Raw genomic sequence first — 21,315 nt, 5'->3', positions numbered from 1 at the left:
ATTAGGGATAAGAAATATACAATGCCAAACAAAAAATCTTTATTAAACAAAATAATTTAAAAACATTTTTGGTTGTACCGTGTGACCATATAGTCAGTTCTCTGAATTTAAGCCCAAACCAAACCACAAAATTTATGAGTATACAAATACAACAATGCAAACTTGTTAAAAACACGTGTAAATTGTCAAAAATACAAATTATACACAATTTATACAAAACAGTGGTAGAAAAATTGTAATATTTTTACCCATCACTTTTTCACACAATGGTCAACTATAACTGTATTGTCAATTCTGGTACATTTTTAGCTGTGTATTTTCATCCAGTCAACATAATCTCACATACTGGTTTTGAGCATATGTAGAGACTCCACAGAAACATGAATGATAGTTTATTGACAAAAAAGGTTTCAGAACTTATTTAATATTTAAAAAAATCCAGACATCTACCCGCTTTGGAATTAAAATTTTAGTATTTTCTAATAAAATTATTATATTAAACCGCAGAATCGTAAAACAGTGGTAGAGAAAGTAGAATGCGATTCGTGCATGGCCTTTAGGTGAGAATAAGGATATCAAAGCCAAAACAAATTGATGAATACTACAATGCAAACTTGTTAAAAACGTAATCATATATAATTGATTACAAATATGTTTCCCAAGTAACTTCTGGATGAGTACATTTATAGTAGTATCAAAGTAACAGAAATATAGCCACAAATGACACAAAATAGCAATAGAAAAATTGATTAAGGGGGTATGTTCACGCCGCAGTTAAAATGGGTGATATTCAAATAAACTAACGTTTAATTAAAGAATATAGACGCTTATACAAGAATTGTTCACTGTTATTTTTGAAAGTCGGCAAAGGTTAAACAGGGTGGGACGCACGTGGTACCACTAAGGAGCGGTCATGTCAGCTCTATTATTGCTTCTAAAATATGAAAGAGTGGGGCAATAAATGCAACTGTAGATATTTTTATATGTAGATGCCGCGTGGTCGTAGAATAGGATTAAATTTTTGCGTTTTATAAAATTTTTTAAAGAAAATAATATTTTAACTTTTAATAAATTAATTTTTTTAGAAAAATTATGATTCAAATTTTTAATTGAAATATGTACAAATCTTAAGTATAAATCAGTTTAAGACATGTATTGTAATAATTTCACCAATATTCATTCATTGTGGAAATTATGTTTCAGATAATACTAGTTGTTATTTTAAAACAAGATTAAATAGTACCCATATACAGCGTAAAAACTTTCACATATACTATTCATTAAAAAGTACTGTTAAATATTTCAAAAATAAATCAGGAATGCTTTTTGTTGTTATTAAAAAATTATGGAAGATTGGAAGTTTCGGCGAAATGGAAAATTTCATAATTTAGTAAAAAGTTTCATTGAATACTTTGTTTTACATTGAAATTTTTTAAAAATGTTTCGTTACTTTCTGGGCAGAAAAACAGTATAATAAAAAGTTATGTGACGGTTTTTCGTTGTGTTGGAACAAACCTATTTTTAATTCAAAGTTATACAATTAAAAAAATAAATACTTTGAATATTGTTAATATCATACATTTTTAAGTTTTAAAATTAAAAATTTAACAATTTAATATATTAAAAATAAAGATTTTATTGTGAAAAAACAAAAAAAAAAGACAGTTTGCAAATCAATGGCATCGAAATTTGTTTAGGCGTAAATGCAAAGTTACCCGTTCATACTCCTTTCCCACTACCCCCTAACTACATATTTCATTATGAAATTTTTATGATTGAAGGATGTTCCTTTGAGGAACTTCTATATTGTGCTTTGAGTTTATGCAGCCACCCTCAGGAGGAGTTTTTTGAAGTATAAACCGTAACCAAATCGCCCATTTGAACTGCTCTTCTATAAGCGTCTATATTCTTTGGTTTAACACTTCTTTAAGCAGATGGCAGCACGTAGATCATATTTCAATTTTCTCGAAATTTAATTCTCTGAACAGCGACATTGTTGCCAGTGATGCCAAGTACTGGAACTTACGATCGGTACAGTTCGCTCTCAATCGGCCGTATTCTTCAACGCAAATTGATATTAGTTATTAGTTAAAGTTTCACAAATTCTAATTTTCGGATTAGATGATTGGATCATTCGATATAATTTTTGTATCGTGTTGTTGTTTATTTACCTTTGAGGTTAAGTTGATGTTTTGATTTTGAGTGTTGTTTTTTAGTTTTATATACATTTGAAATAGTGTAGTAGTGTAGTCGTGTAGTGTAGTGTAGTCTTGTTTCCTAATATTGATTGACTAAATATTGAAAATAGATTTAAACACTAAAAAGTGTATTTATCTTACTATACACATTTTTACTTAATTTCAAATGTTTACTGATTCTTCATATTAAAATTTAATTAAAATAATCGTAGTTTTCTTCATTCTTTTTTGTGTAGAAAATTATGAGAATAGGAAAAGCTAATGTAACATAAACAAAATTTTACTAATATCTCTAATCAATAACAAATACCTTTTTATATTTTAATTAAATAAAAGGCAGATATCGAGCACAGTTTTTTATTAAATCTTGCTCAAGTACTTACGCTCCTAGGGCATCTTCAGGGGCATTTCGTCAAAATTAACTATCCAACAATATATGGAGAATGTCCGACACAAGGGCAAACAGTTTAAAAATAGTATAATTATATTGTTAAGACACTATGACATTATACAGTCATGATTGAAGGTCAAACAAGGCCAAAATATTTACTAGGAGGGGCAGCTTTGCTAGACAATACCACGTGATTCGTATTTCGATGTTTCCTGCATAATCACAAAAGTCGTTTTCAATGTTTTGCACAGATTTTTCTTAAATTCAGCAAACGCGCATCCATCGCCATTTAATACATCACTACTGTCTTCTATTAAATGACACGTAAACCTATTTTCCCATCTATTAAGTGACAACTAATTTTTCATTACCAAAATGACAACATGTTACTGTAATATCAACAAAATCCCTAGTTTGCAGAAGTTAATTGTAATTTCATCTTTAGGTACAGTTAATTTAAAAATTACGGCAGTATATATAATGAACGTTTGAGGAAACGATATGACGGGTTCACAAGAATATACCATCCACAAGTTTTTTACATTTCGGTCACCATGTGTATCCATAACCAACTATATATCACCATAATCAACTCCTAAATTAGTTTGCATACATTTAGAAATAATAACAGCAGTTTTAACTGTCATTGTTATTCCTTATATCCCAGAGGTTATTTATAAAAACGTGCTGCCCTCTATGATAGTAGAAAAATTATATGAAGTTTTGCAGATTTCTGCACTGGTAAGGGGTAAAAATTTGTCTGAATCTGTAGTTCATTTGTTAGATAAAACTAATCTGTTTTTTAGTTAAAGTGAAAAAAATAGATTTTGAACACATTTTCTTGATATTTCGGACTAAGAACGTAAGTACACTAAGTAAGCATAACTTGCATTTTTGTTTATTGTATAAACTAAAGTAGTGATGGTTCTGGAGATTATGGCTGGGAGTCTGGCATTGTAACAATTGAAGGTACTTTGAATCTTATTTTTGATGTGTCGTAACAATATTGACAAATAGGTAAAAGAAATAAGAATAAGACTTACAATCTATTTAATTCTAGGAATTAGTTTCCTAGTTTATTTGTTAGTATCTCTCCCCTCTAATTGTCAAATAGTTACAATAAAACCGACGATCACCCATCACTAGCTAATCCATGATAGTTTGAACTATGTTTTCTAAATCACTAAATAATAATTCTTGTACCGGCAGGTAAGTAGTATTTATTGATTATTTACTAATTTAATTTCAATTTATTAGATTATTTTGTGCCACTTGCTTCTGCTTTAATCAATTAAATTCATATTAATAATCACAGACATAATATTGGCATAATTACTGTATTTCTTTACTAGACGCACCCTAATGCGGGTTTTTGTAATTTCAGCATTTAATTTACCATGTACCGTAAAACCTGAAGATGCATAGCAAATTGTAATATGCGCAACCGGTCGTTGGTGGTAGAATTAAATAGATTGTAAGTCTTATTCTTATTTTTTTACCTGTTTGAAATGGACTCACAGAGGCAACACATTCAAAATTTGAATATTGACAAAATTTTTCCTCTTAGATGTGGTACAGACCGAATTATTCAAAAAGGAAGAGAATAAAGAGAAAAACCTTGTAGAAAACCAGGAATTGGCAGAAAAAGCTTAAGGTAAAAGGAATGTATGTAAAAAATGAAAAGAATTGATACTTTTTTTTGAAAATAATCAACTAAAAAAAAATGTAACATGGAGAGCAAATGTTATGTATGTTACGTCAAATATAAAATGGCATTAAAAAGATATGCATGAAATAGATGAAGTAACTGAACTGGAAGTCCAATGTTCTTTTTTTCCCAGGACGTTACTGACGATTTGTTTCATTCAATGGCAAATTTTACTAATTTATATGCTAATCAAGTTCAGGCTACAAATAATAATGAAATAAAAACATATGTGTGTATACATACTATGATGGATAATACCCATTATCCAAGAGTAAGGAATTATTAAATAGATTTTTCAAATTGTGAAATAATTAGTACATTTACCCTCAGAATGTTTAAACACGCTATAGGCTTAGCCTGTGTAAACGCCTGGTTAGAGCTTCTCAATTGGGTTATTCAAAAAAAGGGTATCATGGACTTACTGAAAATTCGTAGTTAAATTGCAAAAGCTGTAATTTTGGCTAAAAAAAACAGTACCAGAAAAGAAGGGTCGTCTTTCTATCACACTGGATAATTCTCCAAACTCATCGTGTTCTTCAACACAAAATTTCCAATTGAGATCAATTACTGAAGTACTTTTGCATGGAATGGATTATTTACCCGAACATGATGGAAAAAACTTTATTGTAGACTCACCCACAGTAGATTGTTCTATTTTGATTGTTTGAACAGTGTGTAGATTTATTTGCTGTGTTTTTCGAGGGGAGACCAATTCCTTGCATACAGTCAGTTCATAATATTGTTAAAAATTTTGAGAGTTGTTATTGCCTCAAAAATTGCAGAAAATGTCACGCTCAAGAAGTGTCACTAGAAAAAGTTGAGGAAAGAGAATACGGGGATACAAAAATTTGTGCCACAATAGAAGTAGATTCAACACATTCAAGTAGAAGCGTTGCTAGAGAGTTAGATGTTGGCAATGTTACTGTAACGAAAGTATGGAAAAAGCACGGTTACAAGAATTTTAAGTATTCGGAAAAGCAGCAGCTTTATCCAGACGACTACTTTCGAAGAGTGGAGTTTTGAGAAACTGTAATAACGAAGGCTAATGATGAACCCAATTTTATTAAAAACATTTTATTTACTGACGAATCTTCTGTTTCGTTAGTAGAGAGACACAATCCTTCCATTACGAGGTATTTGACGAGGGAAAACCAGCACAGAAGTGTTGTTTACCGAACTCGACGTCCTCAAAAAGTTAACGTCTGGACTGGCATTTTAGAAGACCACATAATAGGTCCATTTTTTATTGAGGGCAACTTGAATAGTAGAGTATACCACCATTTGTTACAGAATCATGTTCTTTCCGCTATTCTCAATCTTCCTGATGTAAATCTGGATATTAAGTGGCCTGCGCGATCTCCAGATCTTACACCCATGGACTTCTTTTTTGGGGACATTTAAAAATAATCATCTACGATCATTTGAGACTAGAGCCCAAAATTTGGATGAATTAAGAAACTGAATAAGAGAAGTTTCTAATTCTATTACAGCAGAAACTCTTATATCTTTTCGCAGAAGTTTTTATGACAGATTGGGATACTGTTCAGCCGTAGAACGTCAAATATTTGAATCATTTCTGTAGGGCATAAAGAATTATTTCTTATTTTTTTTTTCAATAAGAGTATATTTTTTGTTTTATCTTTTTAAAGAAATGTGCTTTTATTTTTAATTCAACCACAAACAATTATTCACATTATTAAAAACCGATACAAATGAACCGCCTTATAATGGTCAGTGTATTTTTATTGAGTTTTGCTATAAGAAATGAACGGGGTATACGTAAACAAAACAAAAATCGACGGACGGGGATGCATATCCCTTGCGTTGTTATGTGTTACTAAATGGTTTTCTCGTTTTCTCGAAAAATAAATTAACCTGTGTGAGTCGACAATTCAAACAAAAACCACAGAAGTCGAGATAATTCTATCTAAAGCACAAAGCCAAATCCTGGTGCACACTCAATTAACAAATTTTAAAATGGTGGTAAAATATCATTTTGGGCGTAAATTCATCAAAAAAAACTGTTGTCATGTTAAAAATAAATATAACATTTAATATCTATAAATATAAAAGGTAACTTATTAAAATAAGTATCTAAAAATTGAAGTTGAGCTGAAATGGAATATCCTAGTCTTTATCGATGTCGTCCTTGGTACTTTTCCGGCTATGGCAGGACTCCGAATCACAATCTCTTGAGGAATATCTGAAATAAAGGCGATAGTCAATTTGATGGTTACTACTTTATCGAAATAATTACTTTTGTTTGAAAAGTACGGCATGATTTAATATTGCTCATCGTGTGTTCTGTAAAAAATAAAAGTTGAAAAGGTAAATAAAAATATTTGTTAAAAAAAGCGTAAATGGTAAAAAAACATTTAAAAAAAAAAATTTTGTGATCGAAAATCGGCAACGGTGTACTAAGCAGATAAAAGTAAATTTATTTTTCTCCTACTAAAATCCCAAATATCGCGATTAGTAGCGAAAAATAATTTACGGTTTGTTTACATAATATGTGACTTTAAAAATGGCTTCGTAATACCGCAGTGAGAAATTTCTGAAAAAAAAACTCGCTTTCAGTAAAAACTAATCTTTAAAGTGACGAGAGTAAGTACAGTTATTTACAATTCGAAACAGTCATACTGGTGGAACTCTGTCCGTTAGTTTTGCGACGTTGCCAAAGATAAAAATAATCCTGCTAACTGAGGACTGACAGAAACTGGATTTTTGAGCGGTTGAAGCAGATCTAGTTCCTTTCGCGGTCCTTAGAAACAGAGTTGATGCACACGGACAGTGATGATAACGCGTCAGAAGGAAGGAAGAGAAAAGATAGAGGGTCAACTTCACCTTTCCTGCAGAGCAAAAAAAAATTGCCAGAACCCCAAGCAAAAATAAAACTAAGGAAGAAGATTCAGAGGATGAGGACGACGTTATGAGTATGTTCAAGAAGATGATGGGGCACTGAAAGAAATCAGGATTGAAAATAAGGAATATAGAGAAGAGATGATAGCGCTGAAAAAAGAAAATATAAAGATAAAGCAAGAATTAGAAGAAACAAAAAAGAAATTAACCCAGATTCAAAACAAAGTAGAAAGAATTGAAAAACAGATGAAAAGAAATAACATAATAATTACGGGTCTACCAATAGTCGAAGCAGATGAAACACTTAAAAAATAACGTAAAAGATTTTATACAAAAGCACCTAAAAAAGGACGTCGAAATAAAATCTGCAAAGAAGCTAAAAAATAATATATGTCTGGTTAGTCTGGTACAAATGAAGGATTAAGGCGAAAAAAATAAGGTAATGAAAGAAAAAAGCAAACTAAGATTTCTTACTGGAGAAAGACGATGACCTGACCGAAAAGGTCAGTGTTGAAACGAAAACGAGAATTTAATACTTATTAAATGGACAAAGTTTATTCAGATTCAGACTATTGACAAACCAGAGTGTTCAGTTTTTACAATGGGTAGATCACGAAGACGTTTATATGCCTCACGAAAGGTCGACGACAATTAACGAAATTGTATGTATAGAAATTTTTTTTGAATAGATTGAATGTTTGAATGGAAATATTTTCTGTAATTTGCGGCATTTTCCTTCCAAATTTTTATAACTGTTTTTATAACAATACTATTGTTTCACTATTTGCTTATATAATAATAATGTATTATGTAGGAACAGCGTAGAAGTTGGTCCAATCAGTTAATACATTTTTTTTTGTATTTCAACCAGAATTCTTCTCTTTTCTTCTTTACATGAGCTCGGTGTAATACCCAAATATTTTGCAGTAAATAGAAGAGAACCTCATGGACAATTTTTATAATACACCCATGGAATTAATGTTAGCTGCCGGAAAAGACGAAGAAAGTCTAGCACGAGAATGGGATGAAGTTGATCCAGAAGATAACAAAGCTGTTATCACTGTAATACCTGATGGTGCATGGGCACAAAGATCAAATAAGTCTGTATTTTCGGCCAATTCGGGTGTGGCTTGTATTGTAGTAAAAAGGACTGATAAGCTATTGCACTGAGGCATAAAAAACAGTATTGTTGTGTTTATAACGGTACTTCGACTGCGATGTAAAGTGCAATTGTTGTAGAAGGCTTTAAACAGAGCATACAAATGAATAACTTAAAATATTTTATTGATGATAACACTGACAACAATACACACAAAAAAATATGTGAAGCCAAGCCGTACGGCAATTACTTTTTTATTGGGAAAATCGAGTGCAAAAAACATTTTTTTACGCAATTTTGTCAATCGACTAAGAAAACAATCCTCAAAAAATACATTTCTGCGGGAAAACCTATTCCTTTGCAATTAAGATCTGTACTAAAAAGTAACGTACAACGCTTACAAACGGCAATTGACTGTGCTGTCAAATATCACCGCGAAAACAATTCCAATGACAATATAAAAATACTTGGTTGAAAACAAGATATTGAAAACACTTCGTATCACGTGTTCGGCGATCACAAAAATTGTGCCGCTTATTTTTGTAAAAAACAAAATTTGGACAGGAAATTAATTATATTCCTGAAATGCAAGAGTGTGGTTTGTCGTCCGATATTACATCATTCAGCAATAGGCTTATATACGAGGCGTGTTTTTCAAGTAAGTACCGTTTTGGAATTAAAAAAAGACGTGCACAGATATGGCAATAATTTTATTTTTACATGAAAGCCTGTACCTTAATCTACTTTTCTACATAATTTCAGTGAATATTGAGGCACTTGTCATAACGTGGCACCAGTTTTTGAATACCCTCCTGATAAAATTCTGCCGCCTGACTTGTTAACCACTGCATCACAAATGTTTTGACTTCGTTATCGTCTTGAAGACACTGACCGCCCAGGTGTTTCTTCAAGTGCTGGAACAAATGGTACTTGCTGGGCGCCAGATCAGGGCTGTATGGAGGATGATCTAGAGTGTCCCATTTAAATAATTTGATGAGATCTTTGGCCTGATTAGCCACATGTAGACGGGCATTGTCATGCAGCAAAACGATACCCTTACTCAACTTGCCAGGTCTTTTTCAATGTCTCACAATAAGACGCTGCATTGATTGTCTCATTACGAGGCAGAAACTCCACTAGCAATACTCCTTTTCTGTCCCAAAAAACTGTGCACATGATTTTCCGGGCAGAAATTGTTTGCTTAAACTTCACTCTTTTGGGTGATGATGAATGTCGCCATTCCATGGATTGTTGTTTCGATTCTGGTGTGACGTAGGCCACCCACGTTTCGTCATCAGTAACAATTTGGTCTAAAAAATCTTCACCTTCACTGTGGTACCGCTCAAGGAAAGTCAATGCACTGCCTAAACGTTGGGTTTTGTGCAAATCCGTCAACATTTTTGGAACCCAACGTGAACACAATTTCCAGTAATTCAAGTTCTCGGTAACAATGCGATACAAAACACTACGAGAATACTGAGGAAAGCAGTCGGACAATGATGAAATTGTAAAGCGTCTGTTTTCTCTCACCTTTTCGTCCACTTTCTGCACCAAATTTTCATTAACGACCGAAGGACGCCCACTCCGTTCTTCATCATGCACATTTGTGCGGCCATCTTTAAATGCTCTCACCCATTTCCTTACCATTCCATCACTCATAATGTTTTGTCCGTAAACTTCAACGATCTCACGATGAATATCGATCGGTTTTACGCCTTTAGCACTAAGAAATCGTATAACAGCCCGTACTTCACAATCAGCGTGACTCACGATTATTGGAGGCATCTTAAACACTGGAGTAAACAAGTATACAATGAAGAATCAAGACTGTAATGGCATCAGTGCGTAGACAAGAGATGTAGGTAACCAGCGCTCATGCGCGGAACGCCGACCGTAGCGCTGCGGCGGCGGAATCGCAAAACGGTACTTACTTAAAAAATAAGCCTTGTATTATGTAACAAATTTGATAAAAAGCGCCACCAATAATAACGCCGAAAGCTTTCATTCTGTTATTGCAAAATTTGTTGCAGGTAAACGTGTAAATCACACCAAGAGAGATGCCTATCAGTTAAGGTGTTTGGCGGCAGCAGTATCATATAATTCACGGATAAATTATTTAAATAATATATTACAAAATATAGCAAAATTGCAACTGGTTCTTACCAAAATTATGGTTTTATTGTGTAGCCCCAAACCTGTCACTTCACGGGATGTCCCGGTTGTATAATCGGCTCGAGTAAAAGACGAAAGCATTTTTGACCTACACTTGAGAGAGATATCTGAACGACGCTTAGAACATTACTTCATGGACAGATTTTGTTTTCGTACAGAAAGAAATTTGTGACATAGAGATAGCCCACTGAAATCCACCGTTAGGATTTTCGAGCATGGACCTTAAGCAAAATAATTTAAAGCTTTATGTTAGTTTATATTTACTTGGTTTAGATCCAGTCTTTTCACCTCCTGTTAATTATATATCCGGAGGTTTATCCGACAAATAAAAAAGTAGCGTCTTTTCAGTAGTGAATAAACTTATCTGGCAGATAAAATGTCAAATATTTATTAGCCAAATAAAGTACCGAATAAGAAGTTATCTGGAGGATAAATTGTGTTTATTGCAGTTTGTTATATGTTGTAGGTTAACGCGAAATCAAATATATAAAATAAATATTGTTTTTTAGTGTTTATTGTGGATGAGAGACATTGATCCGGAATTAGAAGATATTTATGAACTTAGTACGAGAATAGAATATTTGAGGGAGTATCAACCATTTAAATTTTCGTAATGATAAAAGTTGTTTTAACAGCTTTAGATTAAGTAAACAGACAGTAATCAATATTCTGAGAAAATATTTTAATAAGTAGACTAATAAAACATTAAAAATAGAAGATGTTCTTGAAAATTTGAGTGTTATTTTTGACTCAAATAAGAAGGTACATATGATGGAAAATATTTTGGTAAGAGATCTGTCAAACCTTAAGAAATGCGGTGTTTATTTACGATTTTGATTACTTACATTATTTCTAAACTAGATTCGCTCGTTTTCATCCCATGTTCTGGTTCCGAAGATCCGGACCCTGAGCCTAATTCTTCTAAATCTTCCTTCCTCTCTTCGTGGTCATCATGCTCATCGATGTTATCAGGTGGCACGCTGGACATTTGCCACGCTGGAATAGATGGAGGTACTACGGGACTGTTTGCTACCGACGGAAACTGTTTTCTGGAAATTACAAAGCAAAATGATTATTTTGTACGCGAGGCTTGTATGTTTTGATGTATGATGAAGAATCTTTCAGTGATGGTGGAAATATTATTTGATGGTATCTCAGACGAAACAAGATGGAAAACTTACCATGGCACTGAAAAGAATTGAAGAAAAGGATCTACGGACCGGTGAGGAAAGGTATTTTGAACTTCAACAGTTGATAGAAAAGAAAGACAAAGTTGGATTGGTAAAATCGGCGCTACACATGGAAAGAATACCCCCCGAAGGACCCCAGTTGAAAATTTTGTACGAAATAATAAAGGAAACAAGGTGAAAAGTTAGCTCACTCGATGGAAAGATGTGGAAAAGCCAAAACAGACCAAGAGTTGTAGGGTGAGGATGCACATATGTATTTGGTGTATATCTTACCTGCCTAATAAAAGCCCTTTAACACTAGCAATTTCAGACTTTAATTCTACGAGTTGTCTATTAGTTTGACTTTCGTTACTGCTGCTAATCTTATCAACTTCTATTTTAACACTCTGCAGATCTTCTTTCAGTTCGCTAACGGAAGTTTTGATATTTCCGTCTAGTTCTTCAATGGTATCTTCGATGGATTTTTTCTTTTTGCCGAATAAGAACGGAGCTATATATCTCTAAAAGAAGTTAATAACATGTCGTCATTGAAATATAGATAAATACTAGAAATATTCAGCATTTTGTACTACATAAATAATACTTTCGCGATCATAAAATCCGAGTCATTTTGAAAATTTCAAATTTCTTGAATATTTTTGCCTCTGATGCAGTAATAACCTTATTTTTAAGCTAATGTATTTTTTATTTGTCATCAATGTTTGTTTTAAACGAAAAAAAAAACGTTTTATTGAAAAAGCAGAAAACTAACCAAATTGTTGATAAAACAGACATACGAAAAAAAAATTGAAAATACAGAACGTGATAAAAATCAGTGAAATTTCAATAACTAATATCGTCTATTGTCTCCCCTTGCTCTAATAACCTCTTGCAGACGACGGGGCATACTCTCAATTTTTCCCCGGATTACATGTGGTATGTTATTCCACTCTCTCACTAACAGATCCCTAAGCTCCTGTGCGTTATGGAGCTCCTAACTCCTTATGGATTGTTCTGATATTCTGGATTTGCTATCTGAGGTGGGAAATTTACGCACAAGAGAGAGAGAGTTGTTTCATATGGATATCACGCTACGAACTAGGAGTAGAATAACCCGTTGGCTAGACTTCGCAGAAGAGGAAATGATTTTTGCATTTCACGTGATTATTGGAATATTCAGTTAAGGTGCTTACGAGCCATTTAGACCTTTTTCTTAGTTCATTCAACTGCTAATTCTTTAATTACAGTCATTACATTAATTTGTATTTGTGTTTTTAACTGTATTTTGTATTTTTATGCTATGTATTTTATATTTTTAGAATTAGTATAGGTTATATCAATATTTAATTAACTGTAAATTTTTTTTATGTAGCAAAGGGTTTTACCGTTGAATAATGATGGATATGTATATATGACTAGACTCAAACCAATTAATCTAATCCATTAGTAGCAAAAAAAAAAGAATTAAGTATAATAGAATATGTGAACAAAAATTTAATCGATGTCAAAAACAAGACACTTGAAACAGATATAGATACTACGTGAAAAAAAATTGGAAGAAACTGGATAAAATAAATCAAGTTGAGAGTTGAGAAAATCAAGAGTCAAGTTGATATCTAATATCCGTGAGAAGACAGCACTTGGAAGAGAATAAGTTATCGAAGAGTACTCAAAATATCATAAATCAATCAGAGACACGAGAAAGTTTCGTATGTAAGGTAGAAATTTTGTCTAAAACGTTGTTTTCTTAATTTTGTAAACTAGTACATAATATTAGTCACATTATCAGTGTTTCTGAATATCCATTAACTAAAATGGCCGTTGTTGTAACACTTTTCTGTCGTTATCAAAACACAGATAACTTTTTTAGTATCGTTTAATTCAGTTTTCAAATTTAAGGTCGTAGACCCCGTGTGGTGAAAGATAAAAGGGTTAACACCTTAAAAAAAATTATATATTTCATGACATAGTGTGGATTACATAACTTTTAAAACTAGAAGATAAGCTATATGATAAATGAATTTCTATATTTCTATTTATGTGTGCGTTATCGCCTCATGTGTACTGAATTATAAATTATTATAAATATGAACAACAAAACTGCAATGACTATATAATAACATCGATTTCACGTACAAATCTTGTCTGTGATAGCTGATTACAACTCCTTGAAGACGTACGGCTTATTTTGCTTTGTTTTTATTAAACAATAATTATAAACATGAAAAAAACCATTTTTTGCTATACTCGGTTCGCTATCTCCAGTCCCAACTGTCTAGTGAATTTAGAAATTATTTTTTTGCGAAGTTAGTTACTTTTTGACAGACTCGAAGTAGCTGGAAATTACTATACAACCAAGCACACGTACTCATAGCCAATATTAATAGTAAACAAACTAAATAGTAAATAAAATAGAACTTTGAGTTATTTATTTGCACCATATATAATAAATAGTTATCTTAAATTATAACAAATAAAATATATTTTTTAAATAAATACTACCCAAAATTTGATAGGTTTAGTATACACTTCCACTATTTAGAATAATTCTTCTTTTTTCAAAGAAAGAAGTCTGCAATAGTAGTATACTTGAGCTATTAATAATGAGAAGTAGGAATTGTTGTGTTGTAGGTTTCCGACAATGAATCTGTCAAAATATGCCCGAGCTAAGCGAATGGAGTATATAAAACTTTTCTTATTTTAGAGAAAAATGATTCAAATAGAAGTTGAAGATCTTAAAAAGTTCTTTAAGAACTAAAATTGAACAAAGTATAAGTAAAGATCTAGATTTTATGGCCCAATTTATAGATTGCATTTACAGTGAAGGTATAACAAAAAGTATATACACTGGGGTGCAAAATTAACCGGAAACTCAGATTTTTCCTAAAAACTGCCGTTTAAAAAAGTTTAAAAATGTTCCCAATTGAGTATTTAATAATAAACAAAATTTAAAAGTCAAATTTATTGCAACTCAAGAATGTTACACAGAAAAATCTATAAACAATTCAAAAAATTTGAAAATCTGCAAAGCAACAAAAAATATTATTTTTTAAATATAAACATATTTTATGGAAAACTATATTTAGTAGAGTGTTGTACCTACCCGAGCACTAATTATGGCTCTCATTCGATCAGGTATACCTCGGATTAAGGCAGCAAAGTCTGCTTGAGGGATTTGCTCCTATTCATCACAAACTGCTTGCTTCCTTCATTCCATGAGCGTCGAGGTTTACCTCTTTTTTTTTTCTTCCAGGGGGCTTCCATCTGTGAAGTTTTTGGGGCCAACGTTCGTCAGGCATTCTCCATAGGTGTCTCTTTTTTCTATTCTGCAATGACCGTTTCTGTAGCATTCATGTTATTTCTTATAGATTCGTTGGTCTTCCTTTTCAGCCTTGATTTTCTAGCACTTCTTCTCAAATAATCCATGTCAACTACCAACAATCTTCTCTTCAGGTCTGCATTAATTGTCCATACTTCAGCAATAACAAAGAACTGATTCAACCATGGTTTGCCCTATTCTTATTTTGTTCATTTTAGAAATGTTGCGATCCCACCATAAGGAGTTCACACATCCTACAATTTTACGTCCCTGATTAATTCGGTTTTTAATTTCGGTTTCTCCCAAGCCGTTCTTATCAATTAATGAAATATTTAAATGTTTCCACTTGTTTGATTTCCACGTCCTCGTCTATCAACACTTCAAACCTTGCATCTGAATTGATAACTAAATATTCTGTTTTCTTCATGCTGACTTGTAACCCCCATTTTACATATTCTTTGTATAGACGCTTTACCATAAATTCTAGATCATAAAAATATTGAGCTAGGACGACTTGATCATTCGCAAAGTTCAGGGAGAACAGTATGTCATTTCCTATGGGGATTCCCATTCCCTGGCAGTGGTTTTTCCAATTTTGGAGGGCTGCCTCAATATATAAATTAAACAGTAAGGGTGATATACTGCATCCTTGTCTTAGTCCTTTAGTTACTTTTATTGGCTCTGATAGTCTAATTCCGATTTTTAGATAAGTAGTGTTATCCCTGTATACTTCTGTGATTATTCCTAAAAGGTATGGACTAATGTCGAGTTGTTGTAAAGCTTGGCACAATTTAAGTCTTGGAACTGTATCATACGCATTTTCTAGGTCGATGAAGGCTAGATGTACTTCGGTACTAACCGCTATTCTTTTTTCTATTAATTGTTGGAGTATAAGTCCTTCCAGAATATCCCATGCATGCTCTATTGGATTTAAGTCTGCACTCCTCGGGGGCCATGGTAATCCCAACTTCATCCAAGTAATCCCGTGTTATTCTTGCGATGTGCAAACGAGCATTATCTTGCATCAGACGAAAGTTTTCTCCAACAAACAGGGCAAATAGCACTACATGATCTTCTAAACATTGCTGAATATACCGTTAAGCGTTCAAATTGCCCCATTTAATTGTAACTATAGTTCTATATGATCCGCTAGGGAAATGCCTTCCCACACCATTGTATCACCTACACCAGATTGAACTCTTGGAGTAAAACAACATTGCTGATAACGTTCACCAGCTCTTCTCCATATCCTAGGGCGCCCATCTGATGAGTATCTGTTAAATCTTGATTCATCCGTGAAAAGCACAGCACTTCAATTGTCAACACCCCAGTTAAGATGTTCGCAAGCGAAGTGTAAACGTTGCCTCCGATGATCTGTTGTTAATAGAGGTCCCGTGACAGGTATTCTGAACCTTAATCCATATTTGTGCTACTTCTTCTGGTGTCATAATTGTTTTAATGCAAGTTTTACACAGGAGACAGTACAAAAACCTACAGCCGAACTTATAATCAGGTACAGTACGACAATAAACTTAAATTAACACTAAGCCACTACTTCACATTAATAACAAAACATGTGTAAAAGTGTTGTTATTCGCACAAAACATCTAAACAGGTTCAAACGAGAAAAAAACGTTATCGCTAATAAGGCATAAAATACAATTCAAACTTTTGATCTAAACACCAACAAAAAACAAAAAAGTCTGAGTGTCCGGTTAATTTTGCATCCTAGTGTATAAAAATTATATATAAAAATATATACCATCCTGTTTTTTGTCATATACTTCACTTTATGTCATATTTTCTTCTGCTACAATATATTCACAGGGGCGTTTGTTTTGGATAGGGGCATTTTTATTTGTAAACACAAATTTTTGCTGTAGCGGTATACATGTTTTCAAATATGGACAACATGTTTTCTTCATTTACATATATTCCACAAAATCCTAAACGAATACATTGAACCGCATCTAGCTATACCTCCCAATACCTCTAAACATTCACATGCACACCTTCACTCCCGGTTTGACATCTGATAACTATTTATTGCAATTCAATATCTTTAGACCAGCTCGTGACAAAATGTTAAATGAAACCTAATATGAAAGTGAACATGCTGTTATAAATTTTAGGTAATAAAATATATTTCAGCTGTCATCTGATGTAATACTCATACATGGACTATTGCTTGGCTTGCCTGGTTATACAATACAATGATTTTGGCACACTTAGACCAGCTCGTGACAAAATGTTAAATGAAACCTAACATGAAAGTGAACGTGCTGTTATAAATTTTAGATAATAACATATATTTCAGCTGTCATCTGATGTAATACTCATAACATGGACTATTGCTTGGCTTGTCCGGTTATACAATACAATGATTTTGGCACATTTAGACCAGCTCGTGACAAAATGTTAAATGAAACCTAACATGAAAGTGAATGTGCTGTTATAAATTTTAGATAATAAAATATATTTCAGCTGTCATCTGATGTAATACTCATAACATGGACTATTGCTTGGCTTGCCTGGTTATACAATTACAATGATTTTGGCACACTTGAGAGTGTGACGAATTTGACTGTTTTGGAGTATTGTATGGAGTATGGAGTTCACCAATAATTTTATTGTTACCATATGAAGCAAACAGAGACCAGATCAGATATTTGTATTGTATTTAGTCACAAGATTTTTGAATCTGTAAGGTGTAATTAAAAAAAAATTAAATTGCATGTAAGAATATTTTTGGTTTGAATTATATGAAGTGTACATAACAAAATGAATATGGAACAATTAGTGGAGAGTATGAGATTAAGTTAGGTTCAACATGAGTGAGGACTTAACCACCCTTCAACTTGATCTAAGAGGTCTACTGTGGCTCATCTCTAGGGTAAAGCTGTCACTTCAAGTGACACTTCTATCCTTGTTAATATTAATGATGTTATAAAAAGTATTGATTTCTTGGGTAAAGGTGTTTAAACAAATTATGCTTAATTTGTTAATACATTTATGAACCTATTAAGATAAGCAAAAAGTAAATGCAAATTAAAAAAAAGAATCAAAGTCCACCAACAACTCCATTCACTCCGACTAGTATTAATTTGAGCCTCATGTGCACTCACTGGTTAATGTGCAATATTTTTCACAATTTATATACAAAACCTTGGAATCTTTAATTTAAAATTACATTAATTACTTATTTGAATTGTTATAAACAAACATTTACATACAAACATAACAAAATTAACATTTTGTAATAAATAAATGATTTTTCTCATTTTTTGCTACATATTGATGGAACAACCCTTCCTATTTCATATGATACTTATAAAATAACTGTATCTTTATTATTTTTTAACTAATGTCATTGTAAAAAAGATCTCTGAGATAAACAAATTGAATAACTTTCAAACCAAGTTTAAGAGTTTGTTGAGAATCACAAGTCCCAACTTTAGCCAAAATCAAAGATGTAAATTGATTTTTATAAAACAACAATAAATAATTAATGATTTTGCATTATTTTGCAGTTTTCGAAGCAACACATTACTTTTAGCAATTTTAATGCCATTTTACAGTTTTTTAAATGTTTTAAAAGATAAGATTTTATTTCAAATACTTTAATCATGAGTAACTATTCAAAAAATTGCATTTATTTGTACTTAATTGTAACGAACAACAAAACACCGAATTTTCTACAAGAGACATGTGGGTTTTCTTTCTATGGGTGTATATTAACTAAAAAACTTTCTAGATACCTGAATTATTTTAAAGTTTAAAATATGATCTTTTTAATTATTTCTCTCAATTATAATGATAAAATTTTGTTTCATCATCCAACAGTTCTCTCTAAATGGGGTGATATTCTCCTTATACCTTCTGTTTCCCTAACAAATCAACAAATCATGTACATATATCAGATTCCTTTTCTTTAAATTTCATGTTTTGTATCATCGCCAAATCATAATTGAAAAAGCTTTTCACCAGCCTCATATTTGCAAACAAAAACACTTTATATTGTAGTTATTTCAAAAGTAAGTGACTGATTTGATCCATTTATGTAAATGGTACAACTATACCTTGTTTTTAAACTAGGAGGAGTAGTTCAAATTAACTGCTCTGTAATGCTTGCTTGTAATTGGTTCAGCCACAGGCAAGTTTACTCCACTAAATTATGAAATTTTGACATTATTGACATTTAAAATTCATAAGTTATATCAGCAATTTTTTGTTTTTTAGTACTACTGGTAACTGTTCTTCTCTAAATGCTGAGTGGATTTGGGTCATTTAAGGAGTTTTGAATAAGTTTTTGATCTGTGAAGTTGTTCAATACTGATTACTAGATACTGTCAAAACAGAGATGGTCAACTAAAAAAGATGAATTTGGTGATTTTTCTAGTGACATTATTGGGTGTGAATCTGTCTTCTGAGTTAACTCTTAGTTTAAAAACAGCACAGTCATATCTTTTTTTTTTCAAACCAAATTTTCAGCTTTACCATTTTTTCGGTCTGATTTGTAGAATGGAGTGTATAGAGTGACATTATACTGAGATAATTATACTTTCTTCTTAACCAAATGCTGTTGTTTCCCTACGATTTTAATGCAACAAATAATTTGGCATATTACTTGTTGTTGATTGTTCTTTTTAAAGTAGTCAATTAAGATAATCCCAAAATATATGACACAGCAAATCTCAATGGCAAATTATAAACAAAATCCATTGTTTCCACAGTTCCTTAGTTTCTGAAAATGAAGCAGATTTCATTGAAGGCTAAAAAACAGCACCAAAAATTATTTGAATGTCAACAATTCAGTTCCTGCTCTGAGGCAGTTTTAAATTTTTAATGAGTGACAATACAAAAGCAGATTCCTACTTTTTTTCATTGTTAACAAAATATTAGTATCAAAAACAAACTAATTGACATATTGCTGTATACTAAATTTACCTTGTTAAGCTATTAAAAGATGATTCTACACAAGAAATACACAATATTTATCCCAAACTGCACATTTCATATAATAAATTTTTATATCAAACCATGAGATAAATGGCTAAAAGACTTTGGTCTATTGCCTTTTGGTACATAGTATCAATTAAGTATATTTCTCTCTCCCATGAGAAAAATTCTCATTATTAGCCCAATTAGCATAAAGCCTTATTAGCATAAGAATGAATTTACTCAATATACCCTACACAAAACACAAGGGATAAAAAATCTTGATAATTTATGGTGCATAGGGTTAGCTACTTAGTCTTAGTTAGATGAGTACTGCCAACTAGAATACAATAAATATTATTATATAACAGTTAAATTTTAAATTAGTTGGAATATCTGTAATGTTTAAACAATGTGATGGGTTTTATTTTTTTTACAATTGTAAATATTTTTCCTGCATTTTAAATAAATACAATAAAACTATAGCTCAGCGTAAAAAAATGTATAGATTGAAAAGTGAATAAAAAATAAAACATAATCCACTGTCCAAATTTCAGACTAATCCAACTATTCTCACTAATGTAAGTAATTACCAATACATCAATTTGAATATTTGATTTTTCTGGCCGGCAGATAAGACACGAGGCCACAGAAATCCAGAAGAATATTTTGGTTATTACTTTGTTCCCCAGTACAAGGTATATGAATTAAATTAAAGTAATAAATTACTTACCTTTACAGAATTATTACCACTTATTGTTAATTACTTGTCTACTAGTTTTATTAAACAATGAACTATGATAAATGTATGTATATTTTCTTACCTCATAAAACTTGTGAATTATGTATGCAACAATACTAAATAAAGCAATATTATGCACCACCTCCCTAATTCTGTCAAACAGTGTGAGCTGCAGTGGTTGGCCATACATAGGATAATTACTTATTGCACTAGAAGGTTGCGGTAACGGGGGAGGAAGACGGTTCTGTTGTTCATGTACAGCATAAGCCCCTGCTTTCTCACAAGCTAACTGTATTTCTCTGTCAGTCAGACCCTTCCTCTGTAGAAATTTCTGTTTTTGAGCAAGGGGTGTATTTACTACATTAGGATTTTCTAGAAACTTTATAGCTGTCTGGACCTTGAACAGATACTGTAAAAAAAGGGGACAATAATTTAAAAACAACTTACCATATCCTCCCTAACTGCTGAGTTCTCAGCTGGTACGTCTACCGCAGTGGAAGCCATTGTTACACTAATGTATTTTAGAGACCCGTAGTCCCGTTCTCAAAGTCCAATTTTTAGTTAATAAAGTTGATATGAGTTGATAAGTTTTTTATTCAAGACATTCCGATTGACAGAAAAACAGCGACACAAAGTTAGCCATAAAATAAATGACCTAAAGATCTTTCAAACAAGATAATAGTTATACAGTTACTGTAAAATGCAATAAATCAAAGTACA

General features: G+C 32.1%; 1 protein-coding gene across 3 annotated transcripts; it reads right to left on the bottom strand.

The window, feature by feature from the left end:
- Positions 1 to 24: 24 nt before the first annotated feature.
- On the bottom strand, positions 25 to 21,256 carry Pex14 (peroxisomal biogenesis factor 14). Of its 3 annotated transcripts, XM_072522060.1 has the most exons (6): positions 21,043 to 21,256; positions 20,678 to 20,992; positions 11,891 to 12,117; positions 11,273 to 11,476; positions 6,555 to 6,601; positions 25 to 6,500 (listed from the first exon to the last, which is right to left on the bottom strand). In XM_072522060.1, the coding sequence occupies exons 1-5, from the start codon at positions 21,097 to 21,099 to the stop codon at positions 6,580 to 6,582; spliced, it is 825 nt and encodes a 274-aa protein (XP_072378161.1). In that variant the 5' UTR covers positions 21,100 to 21,256; the 3' UTR covers positions 25 to 6,500; positions 6,555 to 6,579. The 3 variants fall into 3 exon arrangements, with proteins under 3 accessions (XP_072378161.1, XP_072378160.1, XP_072378162.1); XM_072522059.1 differs by lacking the exon at positions 6,555 to 6,601; XM_072522061.1 differs by lacking the exons at positions 25 to 6,500; positions 6,555 to 6,601 and having other exon boundaries at positions 11,269 to 11,476.
- Positions 21,257 to 21,315: the final 59 nt, after the last annotated feature.

This window comes from Diabrotica undecimpunctata, chromosome 2, assembly GCF_040954645.1.
Source record: "Diabrotica undecimpunctata isolate CICGRU chromosome 2, icDiaUnde3, whole genome shotgun sequence".
NCBI lineage: Eukaryota > Metazoa > Arthropoda > Insecta > Coleoptera > Chrysomelidae > Diabrotica > Diabrotica undecimpunctata.
Note: the sequence above shows the minus strand (reverse complement) of the source record. Positions and strands in the feature narration are given on the sequence as shown.